Below are 18934 nucleotides of genomic sequence, written 5' to 3'. Positions count from 1 at the left end.
GGACACGTTAGTCAGATATTCATATGCTTTATCGAATGACCGTTAAAGACATAGGAAACACGACTTTAAAGACCAGGGACTCGTTTTCCCAGGGCAGCGGTATGAAACATATCTCCTCCATCTTACACGCGCAAGTACTCCCCATTTTGAGGCGTGCATGAATCGGCTGCCTAAGTGCATCATATTCGCTCTGCATTTATCCGCCAAACGGATTGAAAAGTTTGGCGCGATATCGACGCTTTTGAGGGCACAGACGAGCTGTCAAAATAAAAGATATTTCACTACGTCAAAACAGTACAGCATGCGACTGGTGCAATTCCAATATGCGGGAAGGGCCGGTGTAGGCGTGGAGCTTGGACAAGGGGGAGATATTGTAGATCTCTGTGCGGGAGACCCAAACATTCCAAGTAACATGAAGAATTTTGTAAAAGAAGGACAGATCATGTTAGATGCAGCTAAACAGTAAGTTGAAATTTGCACGATTGAATTTATTTTTGGGCTGTTTCCAGCCTTGCTTTATATCTTTACTGTTTATAAATTATAGGCCAACTGGCTCTTAATTAAACATTGTATCTATTCTATATATATATAAGTTTGAAGTAACCAGATAAAAATGGACATGGTGAAATGTTAGAAGTCCCCGAAACACTCATGCTTGCTCAGGCTATCCATGTGTGCTAGTAAAAAGGACTGGTTAACTTCTGAGATAGTTTTCAGAACAGGTGCCTCTTGGGATGTATTGTTTTAGGGGTAGAATACTTCTGTTACATTCTTGACATGAAATTAGCAGAAAAGGTAGATAGTTCATTGAGACAGCTTTTTCAATTTTTTCCTTAAATTTTATGTACTTTTTATTCACTGCACAGAGTGGTCTTGTCAGGCAAACATGTCCTTAAAAGAACAGAAGTAAACCTACGAGCTCCCATTAATGACTGTGATAAAGTTCTCTGTGTCGGAATGAATTACCGAGAACATTGCATTGAGCAGAAGGTTCCCATTCCAACAGAGCCAATATTCTTCAGTAAGTTTGCGAGTTCCATTGTGGCTTCAGGAGATGACATCATTTATCCAGATGTCACTGATGAACTTGATTGGGAGGTGGAACTTGTCATTGTTATTGGAAAAAATGGCAAAAATATCAAGGTACATGTAATCTAATGACTGGCAAATTATTCTTATATTTTACAATGAGTAGTGTTCTTACCCATTAGTCAGTACATTTTCACAGGCTGTCGTCTTCAGTGTTTCACTGTCTTTATCATCTTTTCTTATCAGGAGTCAAATGCCATGGATCATGTGATTGGGTACACAGTAGCTCATGATGTCAGTGCTAGGGACTGGCAACTGAAAAAGAATGGCCGTCAGTGGCTTCTGGGTAAAACCATGGATACATTCTGCCCTCTCGGACCAGCAATTGTCACCAAGGATGAGATTTCAGGTACAAAATTTAATCAGAAATTTGATTGGTTGGGAAAATTTGAGAAAGTAGACCACAGATTAAAATACCGTAAATAGAACTTCAGTTTCTACTAGACCTTTAATGACATTGTGATTGTCGAATGAATAATTGAGTTCTGTCAGAGGGAAATATGCTATAGAATGACAATGTCAACGGCCAGACTGAAGAATGACATTTTGTAATCTTCGTTTCTTTTGACAGATCCTCATAATTTGGGGATTCGATGCAGAGTGAATGGTGACATAAGACAAGACAGCAACACTAATGAGTTGGTGTTCAACACAATGCAGCTCATTGCATTTATTTCTAGGTATGTCATTTGATGGTTTTGATGGTGTGTTGTTAGTTATGATGGTTCTGGATATCTTGGTGACAGTCATAATAATGAGGCACTGGTTGATGATGCAACAGACAAGGAATTAGACATCAGTTTCATTTCTAAAAGATGTATTAGAATTTCAGAACGAAGATCCTTGCAACACAATGCAGAGAAAAGTATGAAAGAAAAGTATTGTTCTTTTACCAAAGGCTCCTAACACTGCAAGCTGGAGATCTGATTTTGACTGGCACACCATCAGGTGTTGGTGTCTTCAGAAAACCAAAGCCAATCTACCTCCAGGTGAGATGACTCAATTTCTTAACTTTGTGAAATATTTCCTGCCTTTTTGAGATTCTAGTTCAGATTCGTGAGGCTGAAATATCGAGTAACAAGTTCATCACCTGTCAACTTGGATTCATTTGTAACTTAAGCTACGATGTTTCTTCTGATTCGTCATAGTTATTTGAATATCCCATCAGTGTTATTGATTTTTTTTCTTCTTTTCTTTTGTGACAGCGAGGCGATGTGGTTGAATGTGAAATTGACGAAATCGGGACCATCTCTAACAAGATTGTATAAATATCATTAGCCAACAGGAAATGAGACTTATTACATGTTGGTACCCCTCCCCCATACAGGAATATTTGGATTGTAATTTCCACTCAAATATTTGCTTATGGATGTGGATAAATGAAAGAAACTGTGATAGTGTATTTTACAGCCTATTAAAATTTAACTGGATTAGAGCTCTGCCTACCACTGATCTCAGTAATAAAAAGAACAAATGTTATACTGCAGAAAAGGTAACACAGCATTTTTCTTAAAACCAAACTGCACAGCATTTTTCTTAAAACCAAACTGCATGTACCTTTTTAAATTTCACAATGCTGTTGTGCATGACGTAACATCGGAGTTTTTGAAGATTTCAAATGCTGCAAGTGCAAGCGTGAAATTTACAGTAAAAATATTGAACATCCATTGAAACTACCACCTCTTTTATACACAGCTGTTTAACTATATACAGTTTACTTGCATTCGTTTTCAATTTGTTTTGTTCTGCAGACATTAGTAGATTTAAATACATTGCTCAGTTTACATTTTTCATTGTTATTAAAAAAAAAACACATTGCAGTACAAGCCAGCATGTTACTTAAAGGAACATCACAGTTGTAGCTACATGTATAAATCTTTACGTATATTCTAATAAAATTTTTCAGTACATGTACCTTTATTATCTTCAAAATTGCAAACTACAGTGTTTTATTTTGTTAAAAAGACTATAATAAAACATTTGAAATTAAAAATCTGGAAATACATGTACATAAAGGTCCATCAATAAATGCATGCTGATATGATTCAAAAAGCAATGCCTGGTGTCACTCGAGTTGATTATGTCACTTTCCTTGACTGGAGAAGGGGAAAACAAATCAATTCGTGGGATGCTCACTGCTACTTTACAATTTGTCCACTCTCCATTGTCTCATGATAATGCCTTTGGCTAAAGAAAGATTCATTTAAACCCAACCTTTACGGCTGTTGATGGATTTCTACCTTATTACAGAACAATTGAGGGTACAATGTATTAGAGTATCTCGAACCAAGAAACTTGGTAAAGCCTAGACTCACTGTAATTTTGATGTACAGTCGTACACTATGAATTAAAAATATGAAAGGTAAATATTCTAACTGAAATTCACTTAATCTGGGGAAAGTAACTTTGGTTAAAATTAGTGAACTGTTACATGTACATGTAGCTATACCATACACAGGTAAATCAATTCTTAATCAAATGAATTCTTTTTGGAAATGTATAATCCATTAAACTGCTAAAAAAGTGCATGAAACAACTACATGTAATGTTACACCGCTGCATATGTGAACACTTTTACAGGGGTTCTTTTTTTGGCCCCATGGTAACATGACCACTTCGAATCAGTGCTAGAGGGTAGCATGTAAAATGTGGACAGAAGTTTTATCGGGACCTTATCTTCCACATGAATTACATCTTGATTGCGAATTACTCTGTTTTTAGCCAAATTCGTCTTGTGCACATCCAATCTGTACATGTACACCACAACTTCTCTTTCTACTTTCAGTTTACACTGCACTAAACAATGGTTCCAAAAACAATCAGTACACTGTAAACATGGTAAATGCTTTTCTTAACATCACAGGTCAACATGTTTTATTTTCTACTTCCATTCTAACTTAATGTTGAAATTCTCTCTTTTGGCGGTTTTTTCCCATGTCTCATAGTCTTTACGAGTAATCTGTAAGCAGTTGATAAGTTTGACAAACTCTAACTGGTTACTTGTGGCACTAAGTAACTCACTCAATGTTTCCTGAGTGATGCAGTGACATTCATGTACAGATAACTGTTTCAGATTGGAGAAGCTATTTTTTCTAAGGACACTCCGCAAAACATTATCTGTCAGTGTGTCAATTCTTATTAATCCCAAAGACTCTAATGCTATGCAGTTTGTTAACAACAAACCTAAAGCTTCTTCAGAAAGTGATATATCACCATTTTGACACCAGAAATCTAATTCTATTAATCCTGTCATGGGTTGGAGTTTACTGTTATTGGGAATGCCACCTAATGAACTGAATACTTTACCCTCTTTCATCATTAGAAGGAAGAGCTTTCGAAGGTTTGGGCACAGTTGGCACACCATAGCTGGATCTAACCCACCAATATCTTGAAGGGATAACACCTTTAGGTTGTGGCCAATCTCTAGGAGAACTGGCATGATGCCACATCTGAAGGTTATATTCTCACTCTCTTCACAGCAAAGTTGGAGATCCTTAAGATTATGTAGTTGAGCAAGATGGAATAATCCTTCATTGTCAAAGCCTCCAGCAAATCTCAGGTCAAGTTGGGTCACATGAGGGCAAAGGTCAGGGATAGCTTGGAGCATTCCATTGCAGACTGACATGAAATCCTCGCACTGTAATGATCGAAGTTGGAAGCATTCTGAATGTTTCAAGACAGGATCCAAGCAACCAGTTTCTGATTCATGACTATCAAATAAGCAAGTCAGGAGACTTGGGTATTGTAGGATTTGCAACTCTGGCATTCCCTGAAGTATTGCACGCACCCCTCTCTCAGTTATTAATGTGTAGGAAATATCCAACCGTTTTAACTGAGTGCCTGATAATTGATTAGGAGCAACTTCACACAACACCATGATGTCTTGATCACCGATGTGACAATGTTTTAGTGAAAGATCCTTCAGTCTACAGCAATACTTAAATACACTTTGAGCAGCTAAACCACGGAGGTTAGTCTTGGTGGCATTCAAGGTTGATAGTTGAGGAAGGCTTGTTGCTATGGCAATGAATCCTGCAGATGTAACACGCTTGCAGTATGATAAGTTCAATACCTGAAGCATCTGCTTGTCAATATAAAAGAAGACAACAGATATAAAGGAAATGTGTGTCTGTGACCTACATATAGTAAGCAAGCTTTCCTCACTATTTGCATATAAATGGAAATTCCATCTGGAAAGCAATTAATGACATGAAAATTATTGGACCATCTCATTTGTATTGTTATAACATAGGGTAATGAATCTTTCTTCCCACCTTGCATGAGGAAGTTACAATCCTTACAACCTCATCATTGACAATGCGGCTACAACTGCTCAGATCTAAGTTTTGAAGAGCACCTCCGTACAGCAGGAGATGGAGAGCAGATCGGCTCAGTTGTTGCTGCTTCACCAGAAATGTCAGAAGATCTTCAGAAAGCTGAGAGTCTGAAATAATTAAATTAAAGGTTCTCATAAATGATGCCAAGAAAGATTTTACTTGGAAGCACATTTACAATAAGCCAAACGAAAAATTATTCTCCAGAGTTCTTCAATATTATAAATGAATAAACAAGTCAAAATCTTTAAGCGGAACTTCGCTTAATGTAAGCAGAATGGATATCTTGAGAAGTAAGCTTTCGGAAGTTTTGAGGGCCTAAATGCATCGAGCAGGGAATAAACAAGAGTAGGGAAACGCTAGTCACTGAAAAGGGGAGATTTTTATCTGCATGTAGGTTACAAGTACATGAATACATAAGAGCAGTTTTTTTTAGCTATCTTGGCCATGAAAATAGTACAAATACATGAATTTCGAATCTGAATTCATTTGGATTTTTGTTTTCTCTTTTTTTGGCTACTGCTTTCAGAGGATCAGAAGACCTTCTAAAAAGAAGTACAGATGCACCTTGTTGTTATGGGCCTATTATTGATAGAGAAGAATAATATATTCAAACTGTTGGAAATATGTGCAGCTGATGTCATTTACAATACTGTGAGTGAAATTGGCAACTTAACAACTTACTGAGTTGATTAAATGGCCCAAGAACAAAGCGATACACTCCTTGTCCAAGGTAATATTCCTCATAATGTTCAGTCCAGTAAAGTAGATTTTTGGCAATAAATCGTAGACATACATCCTGTAAACTACCTGCTGATTTGCGCCGAGGCATTATTCCTGTGGTAAAAAAAAAATCTCTTTAATTTGAGCTTGTTCAATGAGATGCCAACAACCACTGGTGGTGGAAGTGAGAGGGCCAGTGCATCCCCACTTTTTCAACTAGGAGGGCGTGGCCCCCAAAACTTTTGGCCAGTCCTAAAAAGGGCAGGGCTTAATGGATCGGTCTTATGGCTGATGTCTGATGGTCTCATACATGTACTAGTAAGTACTTCCCCCTTTGAAAATTGCTCCATGGTCACTGAGTTAAGTTTTTGAGCATTGGGCTCGACAGGACAATCTGTACGGTTGTCTGACTGCTCTGCATAATTACATGTAGATGCTTAGATCTAAATTTCCATGTTTTTGTATCATTTCAAACAATCTTCCTGAATTGCAAATAAGAAGGAAAAGGAAGACTTATTGGCCAATCATGGAATGAGATCGTTTAATTGCGCAAAGATCGAGAGATTATGCAGACTGTCTGATTACACCCGACATGTACATGTACATCCACTGTATGCTGTATTAGAAAGTCAGCAAGATTATGAGACTGGGCTGATCAAATTCCCTGTTATTGTTATCATGGAGTACCCTAAATTCAATTATTCAAATGCCCTACATCACAAAAGACAGTGTGGTGAAAAAACACACCTTGATTTCCTTTGCCGAGCGGTGGATGTTAGCACTTTTTAAAACTTCTTTTGTAGAAATGGAAGTTTTGTTTAAAAAACAGTACCCAAATCGATTGCTTATTGCATTTAGGGCTATCACTACTTTTGGGCAATTTATTTGAAAGAATGAGAATTTATGCATGTGACTTAGAATTAAATTTAAAATAATAAAATCAAAAGAGAGAAGAAAGTCAGGATATGGTAACCAGAAGTAATTTTTTCTCCAAACCCCATCCCCAAGCTTCAACACACAAATTTGTTCCCAATTCAAGAAGCACAATTTTCTTTCTTCAGAAGTAACACAGCTGATGAGACCATGTCAAATGATGTTCATAGTATGCACGAATGATGGTGAAGTACATAGAAATGTAAGACTAACTACACTGATACGGCTCATCTGCAGATGACGGTTTTTCTGCTGCTATACTAGTGACAAATGGTAATATTCAAATATCAATACATAAAGGATTTTAGTCACACTTTTAACTTAAAAAGTGATGCCATCATCAAAAGGTTTAGTTCTAGTAAACTTAAAAAACCCATAATTTGTTCAAATACTAGCAAGCTATTTTGATTAAAAATCCGAGACATGTCTGAGAGAAATAGAGATACATGTACATTGTACATTGCAGCAGGCACATATGTGGTACCAGACAACACATCATCTCTGGGCATCACTGTCGAGCTTGCGAGTATGATGACAGACACTGTGTCTCAAGGTGTAAAATGTTCCTTGGTCTATGGCAGAACATACATGTGCACTAAGGTTTCTGTAACAGAACGTACGTTATACCATCACCATGGAGGTAGGAAAAAGCGATGCGAGATACGAAACTGCAAGTCACAACTTTGACCATACAGTCAGACAGTAAATTAAAATATCTGCCATTTGTCAGGTCTGAGCTTACTCTGTATCGTGCTTGTTTCCACGATGATCTAACGGCAATTTTGACTAAATCAAACGCACTTAGGTTAAGTTACAGCAGCAACTTGCTCATGAATGTCAGATCAGCGACATGTACATGTAGCTGTCGCGAGATATTACCGAGGTGCGGTGTAGTTGCACAATCAGTATCTAGTCACTTCCTGCACGGAATGCACAATCTGCTGTAAACAAATGCCAGATGAGCGCGGTAGTCGGGTACTCGGCCAAATCATGTCAATCCGTCAATCCCCTAGAACTTCACTATGCAATAAGTATTGTCAGGGAACCACGCACACTGGATATTGAGATGTTGCGTATGCCATAGCCGGCCGGGGATTTTGGATTTTTGCACATACTGCGCCATACATAAGCTATAGCCCAAACTATCGAAGGAAATACTGATTGAACGGTAAATGTGTCAGTTTTGTTGCATATTTAAAGAGTTGTTGAAATTTGCGAATTTTCCGAAAGCCTGAGCTCTAAAATGCAATGAAGTTGCATGAATTGAAAGAATGAATCAGAGGTTTCTTAATGTTGTACATGTACGTACGGCTGACATGGAGTTGAGTGTGTGTTGGTACATATTGGCCTAGCTAGGTCTGTTTATGGTATTTGCTGAAGATGCTGAGAGGGATCCAGACATAATTTGATTTTGTTTATAAATGCACCATTGCATGTCTCAGAAAATGATATAATGGTCATCTTGCATTAAACAGTATACATGTACTTGGTATAGGCCTAGAGCCTGAACATGCTGGGCAACAGCAACTCATGTCATGTTACAATAGGTCCCATATCATCATCATGGCCATGGTCATGTCATGTAGGGCCTACATGTACTTAGCTTGGCCTGGATATGTGGCCTGAGGTTATCAGGATATTTTTGTTACATTGTCTATCTAGTAACCAAGTCCAAGCCTTATTTTCCAAACTGAATTTGCATGTGCAATTATTAACAGATTAAACATTTCCTGAACAAGCTAAGATCTGAGTACTGTGTAATAAAACTTAGTAGATTAAAACCTGCTGGTGTCGTTGTGTACTTTTATTCGTAAATGCGTCATGTCCTTTACTGTGCCATGACCCATACACAGGAGACTACATCATGTATGTTTTGTCATTTATCATGTATGTTGATTTTGTCATTACATTTTGTTGAATGCAGTCATCGAATTCACTGATAGAATGTGAAGGCCATATGTGATTGAATACCGTACACTTAATGGAGAAAACAAGTTCCGGGAGTGGTGATGGTGGTGCAGAAAGTGATCCTACTAAAACACAAAAGGACAGTATCACCATGACAACAAGTAGTGAGCAGGATAATCCATTTGAGGAGTACATGTGGATGGGAGATCCACAAGAAGAAGATGCAGTCAATTTACAGGTCGGTGATCAATCATGTCTATTTCATCTCCTGTAAGCCTATCTTTGACCAGAGCTACATTACACGTACCTCATTTGTATGCTGATTGTAATATTAACTTGCATATCAAAAGCAACAATTGTCTTTACATTTATCCCCTCCACTATTGTCTTACACATTTATCCCCTCTATTATAAATCTGCAGGTACATGTAGGTACAGTACATACATGTACATACATATTTCTTAAGGTGTAACGGCAATCAGAATAAGACATCTCAGATGTCATATGCCACCCATTTTATCAAACTTTACCTGTTTTTGGTAGCAGTGCTTGACCTTTTTTAATTGCCCCTACCATCTCTTGACTGAACACCCAGCCCTCCCTCCTCCACCATGTACCCAGCATTACACCTTGACCCAATACTCAAGTGTTACCCCCTTGGCCCCACCCTCTTGACTTAATACCCTGCCATACCCCTTGGCCCGTAACCTACCCCTCCCTCCTGTACCCAGCATTACCCCTCAACCCAATACCCAATGTTACCCCCTTGACCCTGCCCTCATGGCTCAGTGCCCAGCCCTGCCCTCTTCCAACAGCTTGAGACTTTTGTCCAAATTTTCCTTGCCATAAGCAAGCACAGTTAATTCAAACTTCTGCTATCCACAATATGTATTGAATTCCAAACCATCCCAATCATATCTGATGATTTAGACTACAGGATGACCGATGATTACATTTGATTTGCCCTTTTCTCTTTCAGGTTATGGAACAGATTCTTGAAGAAGAGTTTATTGAGTCATGTTTTGAAGACATGCTTGAGGAAGAAGCTCTTGGACTCTTCTCACCACCAGATGAACAGGGTGATGGAGATGATGTCATTCCGTCTCTCCATAGCTTGAGTCTTGATAGTGGTGCAGTTAGTGATCTTGAGGGAGTGGATGGTGGTACGGGAGACCCAGAGGATGAATGGAGGGGCGGGGCTGAAGGATCACCACCCTCGGGCTTTGGTGGGCAGAGTTCTGATGGTGAATCAGAGGTATGATTAGGGTTGATTTAGTATCAGTACTTGCAAATTTTAGCAACACACGTGGGAAATCTGTTTAATCGTCACTCAGAAAACTAACCCCAAAATATCTTTGACATTTGTCTTCAGTGAATGTGCCATGCTTTGTAGTAGAAACACTTCTATAGATTTCTGGCAGGTATCAATAATTTCCTAAATAATTCTACACTGATATGGTACCCAATCTCAGGAATGAACATATCACAGATATTGCAACTTACATGTATAGGAAATTCAGTAGTGGTCCGAGTTAATCTTTGACATCAGGTCTCTGTTCTTTCCCATGCTCAGAATTCTGACTCCGATTCTTTGGGAGACACACCTCAGAGGTAAACATGGAGTTGCTGATAGTCAAAATTCTTGGAATTCTCTTCTGGACCAAAGCAAGGTGTACATTTGCCAAGAATATCTATTCAATGTGTAAGCATGTGTAGAGTAGTACAGAGTTCTGGATATGAATGTGGAAAGTGCCATCCGGCACATACACGTACATAAACATACATGTAATCCATGAAATAAAGTGCCAGAGACAAGTTTCTCATCAGCTTTAACATGGTTGCCAGACCCCAACTTCCTGAGTGTGCAAGTGACATCACAAAATGATAAATGGTATCAGCTTGGTTTCTACTGCATGCAGCAGTTTCTGTACATTCTTTCATGATCCAAACTTTGAACGGATCAGCTACTCTGTGTTGGTTCTCCATCACAAGTAAGTAGACAGTAATAATTTGGAAAATCCAAAAAGACAGCTCAGACTGATAGAGAAACATCCCACTGTAGGCATGTGTAGTTTACTTTTAAAGGTTTCATGTAATGGTATGTATACATGTGCATGTATTCTTACATTTTTTGTACATATCTGCTTACAAGTTAATGATGTACGTGTATTACATTTCTGCTTGCCTTGTTGAACACCTGAAACTGTGGCATCTGTTCCTGAATGTCATCAGGCACATTGTTCTGCTTTCCCTGAGTAAAACTCAAGAAATTTATCTTCAAGCAAAGTGGACTACATGAACATAATTTTGCATACGATACAACTTGTCTGATGTCTGTAGTGGAAGTTGCTGCATACTTGTGTGACAACACTTAACATACATCCTATAAACATTAGAGACTTGTAGTATAGTACGGCATCCCTCAACATGTGTTGTTTGGGAACATTCCACTCTAATCCTGCCTTTTGAAAAAAAAAAACACACTAAAAGTTGGTTGTAAAGAGTTTCTTTTTACTACACAATGGACTATGTTCACATGAAACAAAGTTTAATTGTGAGCACATGTATGCTTTAACCTGTACATGTAGATAATGTTAAGATGTAGCTGGTTTAAACATGTACATCCTTCAAAATGCATCAGCAGGTTCTGGAGAATTTAAGAAGATAAGAAAAGCCATCTCCAATCTCTGTTTCAGAGCATGGGGCTTGCAATAATAGTCATGGTAATACACAGAAATAAACTGTTGAGATCCTGCAGAGTAGAGAGTGTTGTTCTGTTGGAAGCAGTCCTCCGCATATCAAAGATACGCAGAAGTTTCTTTCTAATAATTTTTATTTTACTTTTCATATAAATTGCACAATTTATACAAAATAATTCTTGCCTCTTATACAAATGAATCCATTATGATAAACACACCTTAGATCAAGATTTTACACTAATTCAATATTTACTTTATACATGTGAGAGGAAAAGCTAAACCAAAAGTAACGCACAGTAATAGAAGATGATGTGCATTAAGTTTTATCTCCACTGAGTATTTTGTTAAGACCACTGCGCAGGGATTCATACTGTATACATTGTATTGAGGTTCTGCAGGTGAATAAAAGTCGGAGGAGAAAATGTAATGTGATTTCTGCTCTCAGCTTGTAGTTTGTGTTTCAAGTGTACACTATTAACAACCACTTTTTCAGTGTAACAGTTTTTGAGGAAAATTTGTGTGGCTAAACATGAGGAATTTCACAGAATCTTCACTCTCAAGTGAAATTTTACCTCATACTTTCAGTTTTTACTCATCCATTTATACATGTATATACATGTACATCTGTTGCCCAAATTATAAAATTAACCAGCTTCAATAATATTCACACAAATTTCTTTCAATATTTATAGACATTCCGATACTTTCTCAAGATTGCTGACAATTTGACCTTGGCCCAAACTCCACCTACAGGTACCATTTTAATAAATGCTTAAGTACACGTACATGTAGTTCAACATGTAGTTCTGCAGTTTTCAGTAGAATAGTTGAACCATTTACTTATATGTACAGATTGAATTTGTTCCACTGGATATTTATCCAACACAATCAGTGCTACAACACGACAAAATAAGTACACTACAAACAACCAATGCACTGGACAAAATCTGATTCAAAATCCAAAGCATGTAAGAATCAAGAAAGTGCGCAATTGTTAGATGCTGTGTACCTGTTGCTGCTAATACATGTATTTCTAATGAAACCTAGAGCATACATGTACATGTATATTTGCTAAGCATGCCCATGTGTTACTTTCACTTTGCATTACATGTACCATACTAGAATTTATCAATTTCTAATTAACAAACTAAAGAATTTGGCAGCATTTTCAGCTTGAAAATTCCATAAATTCCACTGCCACCCATTCAAAAGATCACGTGCTTCAAAAATACTCTTTTCATAAGGACTTTACTATACATGTAGTACTGATGTTTAAATGACAAGCAAAGCACAGGTTTAAAGAACCCGAACTCTTTGCAATTCTAAATTAACATATCAAGCATCTCTGAATCAAAACTTCTTTTCTAAGTTAATGGTGCTACTATCTACTTCATACTCGAATATTCCCACAGGAAAGTTCACGACATTTAGCAATAATTCACTAGATTCGTAACCCGTATCTATATTGATCCTCTCTGTGTTAAAGGCCCAACCCTCCAAAGATTGATTTATGAACATGCTTTGCCTGTACCATGTATGTGCATGTCAACATAGATAATTGTGGTTTCAGATCCAGCTTAGACAAAGCAGCAGTGTAACAATGACTTCCTATGGACATAATTCTATTCAGTAACAAGCCAGAAATGCACACACAACAAAATGACAACTACCTGTTTCACTGCACACAACATCCCATTTGCTGTAGTTAACTCAATAGGAAAATTTGGAGGTTTTGGATTTGACGGTTTGAATTTTGGATTTTGAGTGGTATTAAACCTGTACATGTACATCAATGATACATGTATTACCACCCATGTACATCTCACCTAATTCAACCCAAAATTCAGACACTACTTTCAAAATTTAACAAGTGCTTTCTGAAAATTCTGTCCTTAGTTAAGGATACATGAAGATCACATACACCACAAGTGCTCAAGAGCTGTTTAATCACTTTCACGTGTGTCTTAAAAATCACTTTAGATAATTTTTCTAAACTCTTCTGTGATGGATACAAATCTGTCTACATGCAATACAAATATTTGACTGTTACGAAACTTGTGGGTTCTGTTTTTATAAAGTTCCAAAATTTGGCAAATTAGGCAATCAATAGTATCACTGTATCTGCAAGAAGGCTTTAAAACAAGTCAGGTTCCATATTCATGAGCTGCTGGTTTAAGTACATATGATCTGTTACATTATTAATGCAATTTAGATGAATTATACAAAAACCAAATTGCTTGAAAAATTGGTGGAGAAGTGAGTACATGAACATGCGCTTCACAAGGTCCGTGTCAATGTTTGTTTATCCATGTCTGGATTGAAAGGTTTACTGATTTCATATCACTACAAAAGCTCTCATTTAACAATTTAAAAATCTTAAAAATCATTTATAGAAAATAGAATTTTTTGTTACTAAGAGGAAAATTTCACACGGTTGCTAAGACAGGTCAGGTAGACTCCCGTACAACAGAAACTAAATCAATTTTTAAGCTTAACATAATGCAATTGCATTTTCTTGCTACAGTAAGCATTACTATAATCCTTCAAGAGAGAAATAAAATGATTTGTTTGTGCACAAAATTGACAACTTGATGTACTGAGAGTCTACCAGTCTTTTACAAGGCAAGCACAGTTTATACCATAGCTGCATTATCATATGATGCTGGGAAATGGTTTTGGATTACATGCAATGCTGGCCTTGTTGGACAGTCAACTAGTTCTCTCTGAGCAGTCTCTGTAGAATCATGGTTATCATGCAGTGGATTTAGAGTGCTACATGCATTATTCAGATTGCCTTCTGATCTTGGTTCTGGTATCTCTGCCTTCTGATGGCTATTACGCCGTTCTCCTTTCTTTGCTTTGATTTGGACAAGAGCTGATGCCAAACAAAACCTTGACTGACCAAAAGGAACCTTGCCATCATCTGGCATGGGCATTTGCATAAAAATAGTGGCTACTTGTGCCTTGTTATCAGAGCAGTTCGCTGTGGAGATAGCAAGAGGGTGTTTCTAGAAGAAGGAAAAACAATAAAAGAGAGAAAAGTAGAAGTTGGATATATCTTTTGGATTTATTTATACATGGATTCTCCTGACAAAAACTGTGAAATCAATGGATCATTTTCATGGCAGTGTTTGATGAAAGCTGGAAAGCGTTTTCGCTACACTTCTGCTGCAGTTACATGAAGCTTTTCTTGGGCCACTCCTGTTTTTTAGATTCTTATGAGGAGTCTTTCCAAACCTTGAATGTTTGTGTTTTTCTTTTTTGTTTGAATCCATGTTCTTTAATTATTTATAAAAACTGAATTAACAAATACGCAAATTGCTGAACGGATTAGCATTTTTGGAATTACTTACTGGGATTAAGTTTTTGAAGACGCTTTTCAATTGTACTCTTATTAAAAATGCCATGGACAATGGTTTTTGACACTGTCAGTTAGGCAAAAGGGCTTGTCTTGTCCGTGTTTGGGTCTTAGCATAGCTCGTATTAAGAAAGTTTTCTCTCATAGGAATGTGTACATTTTGAACGGGACTGAAGAAATATGCTCTCGTCTTAAGCACGATCTTGTCTCAAGCATGCTCGTGTTATTCGTGTTCGACTGTACACATAAAAGCACACTATAATGCAAACATCTGATAACTTACTTTCTTTGTTCCAACAACAATGTCTGGTGGCACAGTATTTTCAATCACAAGATTCACAGTTGCAAAAGGACGTCTTGCCATTACAGCCAACTCGACCGCACGATTCTGAGGAAATAGAATAACCAGTAATGATAATCATCATTATGAGCCAATGCCTTGACTAGCCAGCATCTATTGACCTTATCATTTTCGGTTCTTTTCCTTCCAATTTGAACAAACTGGATTTTTGCTACTCAAGGAGCTGGCCACACAAATACGTGTATTAAACTGAATCACGTAACATCACAAGGATTAATCATTCCACTTAATGACTGCAGTATGCAACCTAAATAGTTCTGAACACTACAAGTATATTCCTGGCATCTGTTCTACAGTATTCAACATTTTCATCATACAATTATTTCACGTAATGTAGAGTTTACAATTTATAATCCTGCCGATGAAAGCTCTTAAAAGAGAGCATTCTCCCTGAACCCTCTAGCCTTTTCAGTTTTCTGAACTTTATGAAAAATGATTTGAAAATGATCCATGCACTACACATCATAACCAAAGAATAGAAACTGCTTGATGAGTACACTGATGACAGTAAATGCATATTACACAGACAAACTAGCATGCTGTGACAAGTGACAGATTGAAGAACTAGCACACAAGATGCAGACCGTCATACAAAACTACATGTAGTCTGTAGATTACAGACACACATTACAACCCCAAATTACTGAAACCAGTCTGTTTGAAAGACAAAATCCTCATTCAAAGTAGCACAGTTGAGAGATTAGACAAACTTAATGCAGTGGTATTTGTGGGCAAGTGGAGAACAGAATGAACTGGGTGAAAGCTATTATACTTTAAACCTACCTTTTACTGAACCGTAATTAAATCAGTCTAAAAATGTTCAATAAAGCAGCACTCTTATTCACGATGAATTCAATCATTGATCCAAACATATCTGGGGATGACTGCTTTAATAAACAATGAAACAGGTTGGTTGTTCTGGAGGTGATGACTTTAATGGCAGTGCACATTTGTTGAAAGAATCTGTGAATTGCCAATTTGCAGTATTCAAAGACAGGAAATAATTAGAGCAAAGTTCTCAAGATACAAACTGCTACTTCAGAATGATGAGGAGCAAAACACAGTTTTATGTCTTAGTCAAAATGAATGATCATATGCTTCAGAGATCACAAAAATACAAAATGATCCATGACTGAATATCAACTTGAACATCGGTGCATGATTTCATGTCGTGATTTTGACGCAAAAACTATCGATGATTCAACCACAACTAAACAACTACAATGACCACTACTGCTTACCCTTCTTCGGTGATACCGATCCCAGTAGTCTTTCAGTTTCAGGAAAGTTCCAAAAAGTATGATGATTACGAAAAAACACACAAAGAATGACACAAGCACAGTCACAAGGTCAAATGAACGCTGATAGGATGTTATCTAAGGCGACCAAGCAGAAAACAAGGCAAAGGAATGGAATGAATAAAGATTGAAAGGGGGAGGGGCAACAAGGCAGATATATGAAATAGAAAGGGGAAAAAATAGGAAGATGGCGACAATGATTGGACAAAAATAAAGGACACAGGATAGAGAGGAATCATTGGACATACGACAGATGGGTTAGACAAGGAAGGGAAGTACACAGATTGAGTGGGAGAGAAAGAGAGGGGAAAAGAGACACAAAACATTTGATTAGACCTCCATGCATTACAACAGGCATCCTAATGATAACGGACATGCCAAACATCAACACTGCTAACTTTCTCTGGAAAAATACAGAAATAGGGATGAGATAAAATTACCACAAAATAAGGCACATTTCAGAGTTGCAGCTCTCAGTTGCAATTGCTGCCAAATTGTAAATATTTACATATTTTGGATATAATCCTGACCAACAGATGAGGAAAAGGAATTCTATCTTACTGCATGAAAAATATAGCCACAAAATATTTGCAGCCACTTACAAACATTTACAAGAACAAAACCAGAGAAACCGAACAAGATTAATTTTGACATGTCAACACTGAGATTGAACATAAACCTGTGCAATTAGCATTCCAGTCACCACAATGCACACCAACACTAGAAATAGAAACACAAATCAAATTAATTCGCCAACCGGAACACCAAGTTAGATACTATGCCTGCATAACAGAAGGGTGGTGAGGGAGACAGTGTAAGGGCTGGTCACCTGGACGGACTTCATCTTTGTGTTACCTGTTGACGACGAAAACTGTCCCATCGTTGTTTGACTTTCCAACCAACCACGAAGAAGAGAAGAAATGATAGAAAGCAGCTGAAGAAGACCACAAGAAACTCCAGCAGATTCAAAAGAAAGAGTCGTTGCTGAACTGACACCTGCAAAGTTTGGTTATGTTGCGACTTGTGTTATGGGAGAAATATGCTTGTTAAAAGACATGTTAAGAAACAAATAAACCACTTGACAGAATGATTTATCTGACACACTGATACTAAATACATGTATTCATTAGACAAATGAGCCTAATCTCTTCAACTCTGAAAGCAAACATCCAGATGCACCTGTAAAGAAGTCAAAGACTGTATACATTTGTTAGAATCGTTCATAGAATTACTGGCTCTCACTGATGTCTCCTTGAAGTAACATTTATAAAACTGATGTGAAACTTCTGTGAAAAGAAACTCATACCTTTAATACATTTTGCTTGATAACAAATAATCGTGAATATGCATGCATGTAGGAAACTGACTGGAACTAGCATCATCAGGAAAACTGTACACTTTGACACGGAAGCTGCAGGCTGCAAAAGTAATTTTAGTTACATGTACAATGCACATCTACTACGGGGTGTATAATGTATATGCTTGCAAGAATATTAAAAAAAAAATAACATTCTAACTAAACTCGAATATTGATTTGCTCAATGTGACAAAATTTCTGGAAAGTTTTCGAGAACAATGATAAGTGCTACGAAAAGGATGGAAAATGTCAAATCTTTCCTAAATTCACTGTGAACTGACACATTAAATATAACCTTTAAAATAATCCCAGAACAAGTAAAACACAGCTTGTGATATCCCACTGACCTATAAATCATTTCTCATCATTTCCATACATGTAGTTCTTAGGTATGACATACATGTACATGTATAAAAGAAAGTTAGTATAAATAAGTACAGCAGCTGACCTGTTACATATTTTCAGAGATTACCTTAGGAAGTAGCACAGAGTGATTTTGAGAAGGTAAAGCAATCTCATGACACACCTACCTGAATCAGTGCATATGTAAGGGCCTTGAATCACTTTTATCAGTGATACTCAGACATACTCACCTGAGAGGTCACTCAGCATTCATGTTCACTGAACTGTGCCTTACGGAGCAACAAAATGGACTGAAACTCTATCCGTCAAATACCACAGCCAGAACCGAGCAAAAACATCAGTTTTCATTCCTTTGCATTCCTCTGTGAGCTGCCCATGTTCATTTTTTTGGTTCAATTTAGCATGGTTATAGCATGCAACAGTCTTCAAAAGCAATGCATGAGCCATTCATGCATCTCATGTATTTACTGTCATCAACCATTCTCAGTTCAACCAGTTTCTAGATTTATT

General features: G+C 37.4%; 4 protein-coding genes across 8 annotated transcripts in view; 2 read left to right on the top strand and 2 right to left on the bottom strand.

The window, feature by feature from the left end:
- The first annotated feature begins 105 nt into the window (after nt 1–105).
- On the top strand, nt 106–3145 carry LOC110990012 (oxaloacetate tautomerase fahd2, mitochondrial-like). Its single transcript, XM_022254768.2, has 6 exons — nt 106–462; nt 867–1143; nt 1276–1438; nt 1661–1769; nt 1988–2078; nt 2295–3145. Exons 1-6 carry the CDS (start codon nt 158–160, stop codon nt 2355–2357), a joined length of 1008 nt encoding a protein of 335 aa, XP_022110460.1. The 5' UTR covers nt 106–157; the 3' UTR covers nt 2358–3145.
- On the bottom strand, nt 1729–8031 carry LOC110990011 (uncharacterized). Of its 3 annotated transcripts, none has more exons than XM_087145055.1 (4): nt 7959–8031; nt 6108–6260; nt 5364–5533; nt 1729–5170 (listed from the first exon to the last, which is right to left on the bottom strand). In XM_087145055.1, the coding sequence occupies exons 2-4, from the start codon at nt 6253–6255 to the stop codon at nt 3971–3973; spliced, it is 1518 nt and encodes a 505-aa protein (XP_087001181.1). In that variant the 5' UTR covers nt 6256–6260; nt 7959–8031; the 3' UTR covers nt 1729–3970. The 3 variants fall into 3 exon arrangements, with proteins under 3 accessions (XP_087001181.1, XP_022110459.1, XP_022110457.1); XM_022254767.2 differs by having other exon boundaries at nt 1729–4726; nt 7822–7983; XM_022254765.2 differs by having other exon boundaries at nt 7822–7981.
- Nucleotides 8032–8099: 68 nt separating this feature from the next.
- LOC110990013 (uncharacterized) lies at nt 8100–12119 on the top strand. The gene is made up of 4 exons (XM_022254769.2): nt 8100–8247; nt 9004–9225; nt 9968–10243; nt 10562–12119. The coding sequence occupies exons 2-4, from the start codon at nt 9061–9063 to the stop codon at nt 10601–10603; spliced, it is 483 nt and encodes a 160-aa protein (XP_022110461.1). The 5' UTR covers nt 8100–8247; nt 9004–9060; the 3' UTR covers nt 10604–12119.
- LOC110990009 (attractin-like) overlaps nt 11756–18934 on the bottom strand; it is a 29782-nt gene continuing 22603 nt past the window's right edge. The window contains exons 22-24 of one of the 3 annotated variants that reach the window (XM_022254762.2): nt 17560–17700; nt 15329–15433; nt 11756–14695 (exon numbers count right to left, since the gene is read on the bottom strand). In XM_022254762.2, coding sequence (XP_022110454.2) covers nt 14321–14695; nt 15329–15433; nt 17560–17700 — 621 coding nt within the window. In that variant the 3' untranslated portion in view covers nt 11756–14320. Of the gene's footprint in view, nt 14696–15328; nt 15434–16647; nt 16783–17559; nt 17701–18934 lie in introns of all 3 variants that reach the window. The other 2 variants (XM_022254763.2, XM_022254761.2) reach the window with 2 other exon arrangements.

Source organism: Acanthaster planci, linkage group LG13, assembly GCF_054643075.1.
Source record: "Acanthaster planci isolate LZ-2023a linkage group LG13, COTS_SCS, whole genome shotgun sequence".
Classification (NCBI taxonomy): domain Eukaryota; kingdom Metazoa; phylum Echinodermata; class Asteroidea; order Valvatida; family Acanthasteridae; genus Acanthaster; species Acanthaster planci.
The sequence above is the reverse complement of the archived record's forward strand: the minus strand, read 5'-3'. Positions and strand labels throughout refer to the sequence as shown.

What these genes read in the sequence shown, in the direction of transcription:
- LOC110990012 (XM_022254768.2), top strand. Translation starts at nt 158, where the DNA reads ATGAATCGGCTGCCTAAGTGCATCATATTCGCTCTGCATTTATCCGCC. An exon ending in AAAATGGCAAAAATATCAAG is followed by an intron (nt 1,144 to 1,275) that starts GTACATGTAATC and finishes TTTTCTTATCAG; the next exon opens with GAGTCAAATGCCATGGATCA. An exon ending in CACCAAGGATGAGATTTCAG is followed by an intron (nt 1,439 to 1,660) that starts GTACAAAATTTA and finishes TTCTTTTGACAG; the next exon opens with ATCCTCATAATTTGGGGATT.
- LOC110990013 (XM_022254769.2), top strand. Translation starts at nt 9,061, where the DNA reads ATGGAGAAAACAAGTTCCGGGAGTGGTGATGGTGGTGCAGAAAGTGAT. An exon ending in AAGATGCAGTCAATTTACAG is followed by an intron (nt 9,226 to 9,967) that starts GTCGGTGATCAA and finishes TTTCTCTTTCAG; the next exon opens with GTTATGGAACAGATTCTTGA. An exon ending in GTTCTGATGGTGAATCAGAG is followed by an intron (nt 10,244 to 10,561) that starts GTATGATTAGGG and finishes TCCCATGCTCAG; the next exon opens with AATTCTGACTCCGATTCTTT.
- LOC110990011 (XM_087145055.1), bottom strand. Translation starts at nt 6,255, where the DNA reads ATGCCTCGGCGCAAATCAGCAGGTAGTTTACAGGATGTATGTCTACGA. An exon ending in TGGGCCATTTAATCAACTCA is followed by an intron (nt 5,534 to 6,107) that starts GTAAGTTGTTAA and finishes TAATTATTTCAG; the next exon opens with ACTCTCAGCTTTCTGAAGAT. An exon ending in TTGTAACTTCCTCATGCAAG is followed by an intron (nt 5,171 to 5,363) that starts GTGGGAAGAAAG and finishes ATTGACAAGCAG; the next exon opens with ATGCTTCAGGTATTGAACTT.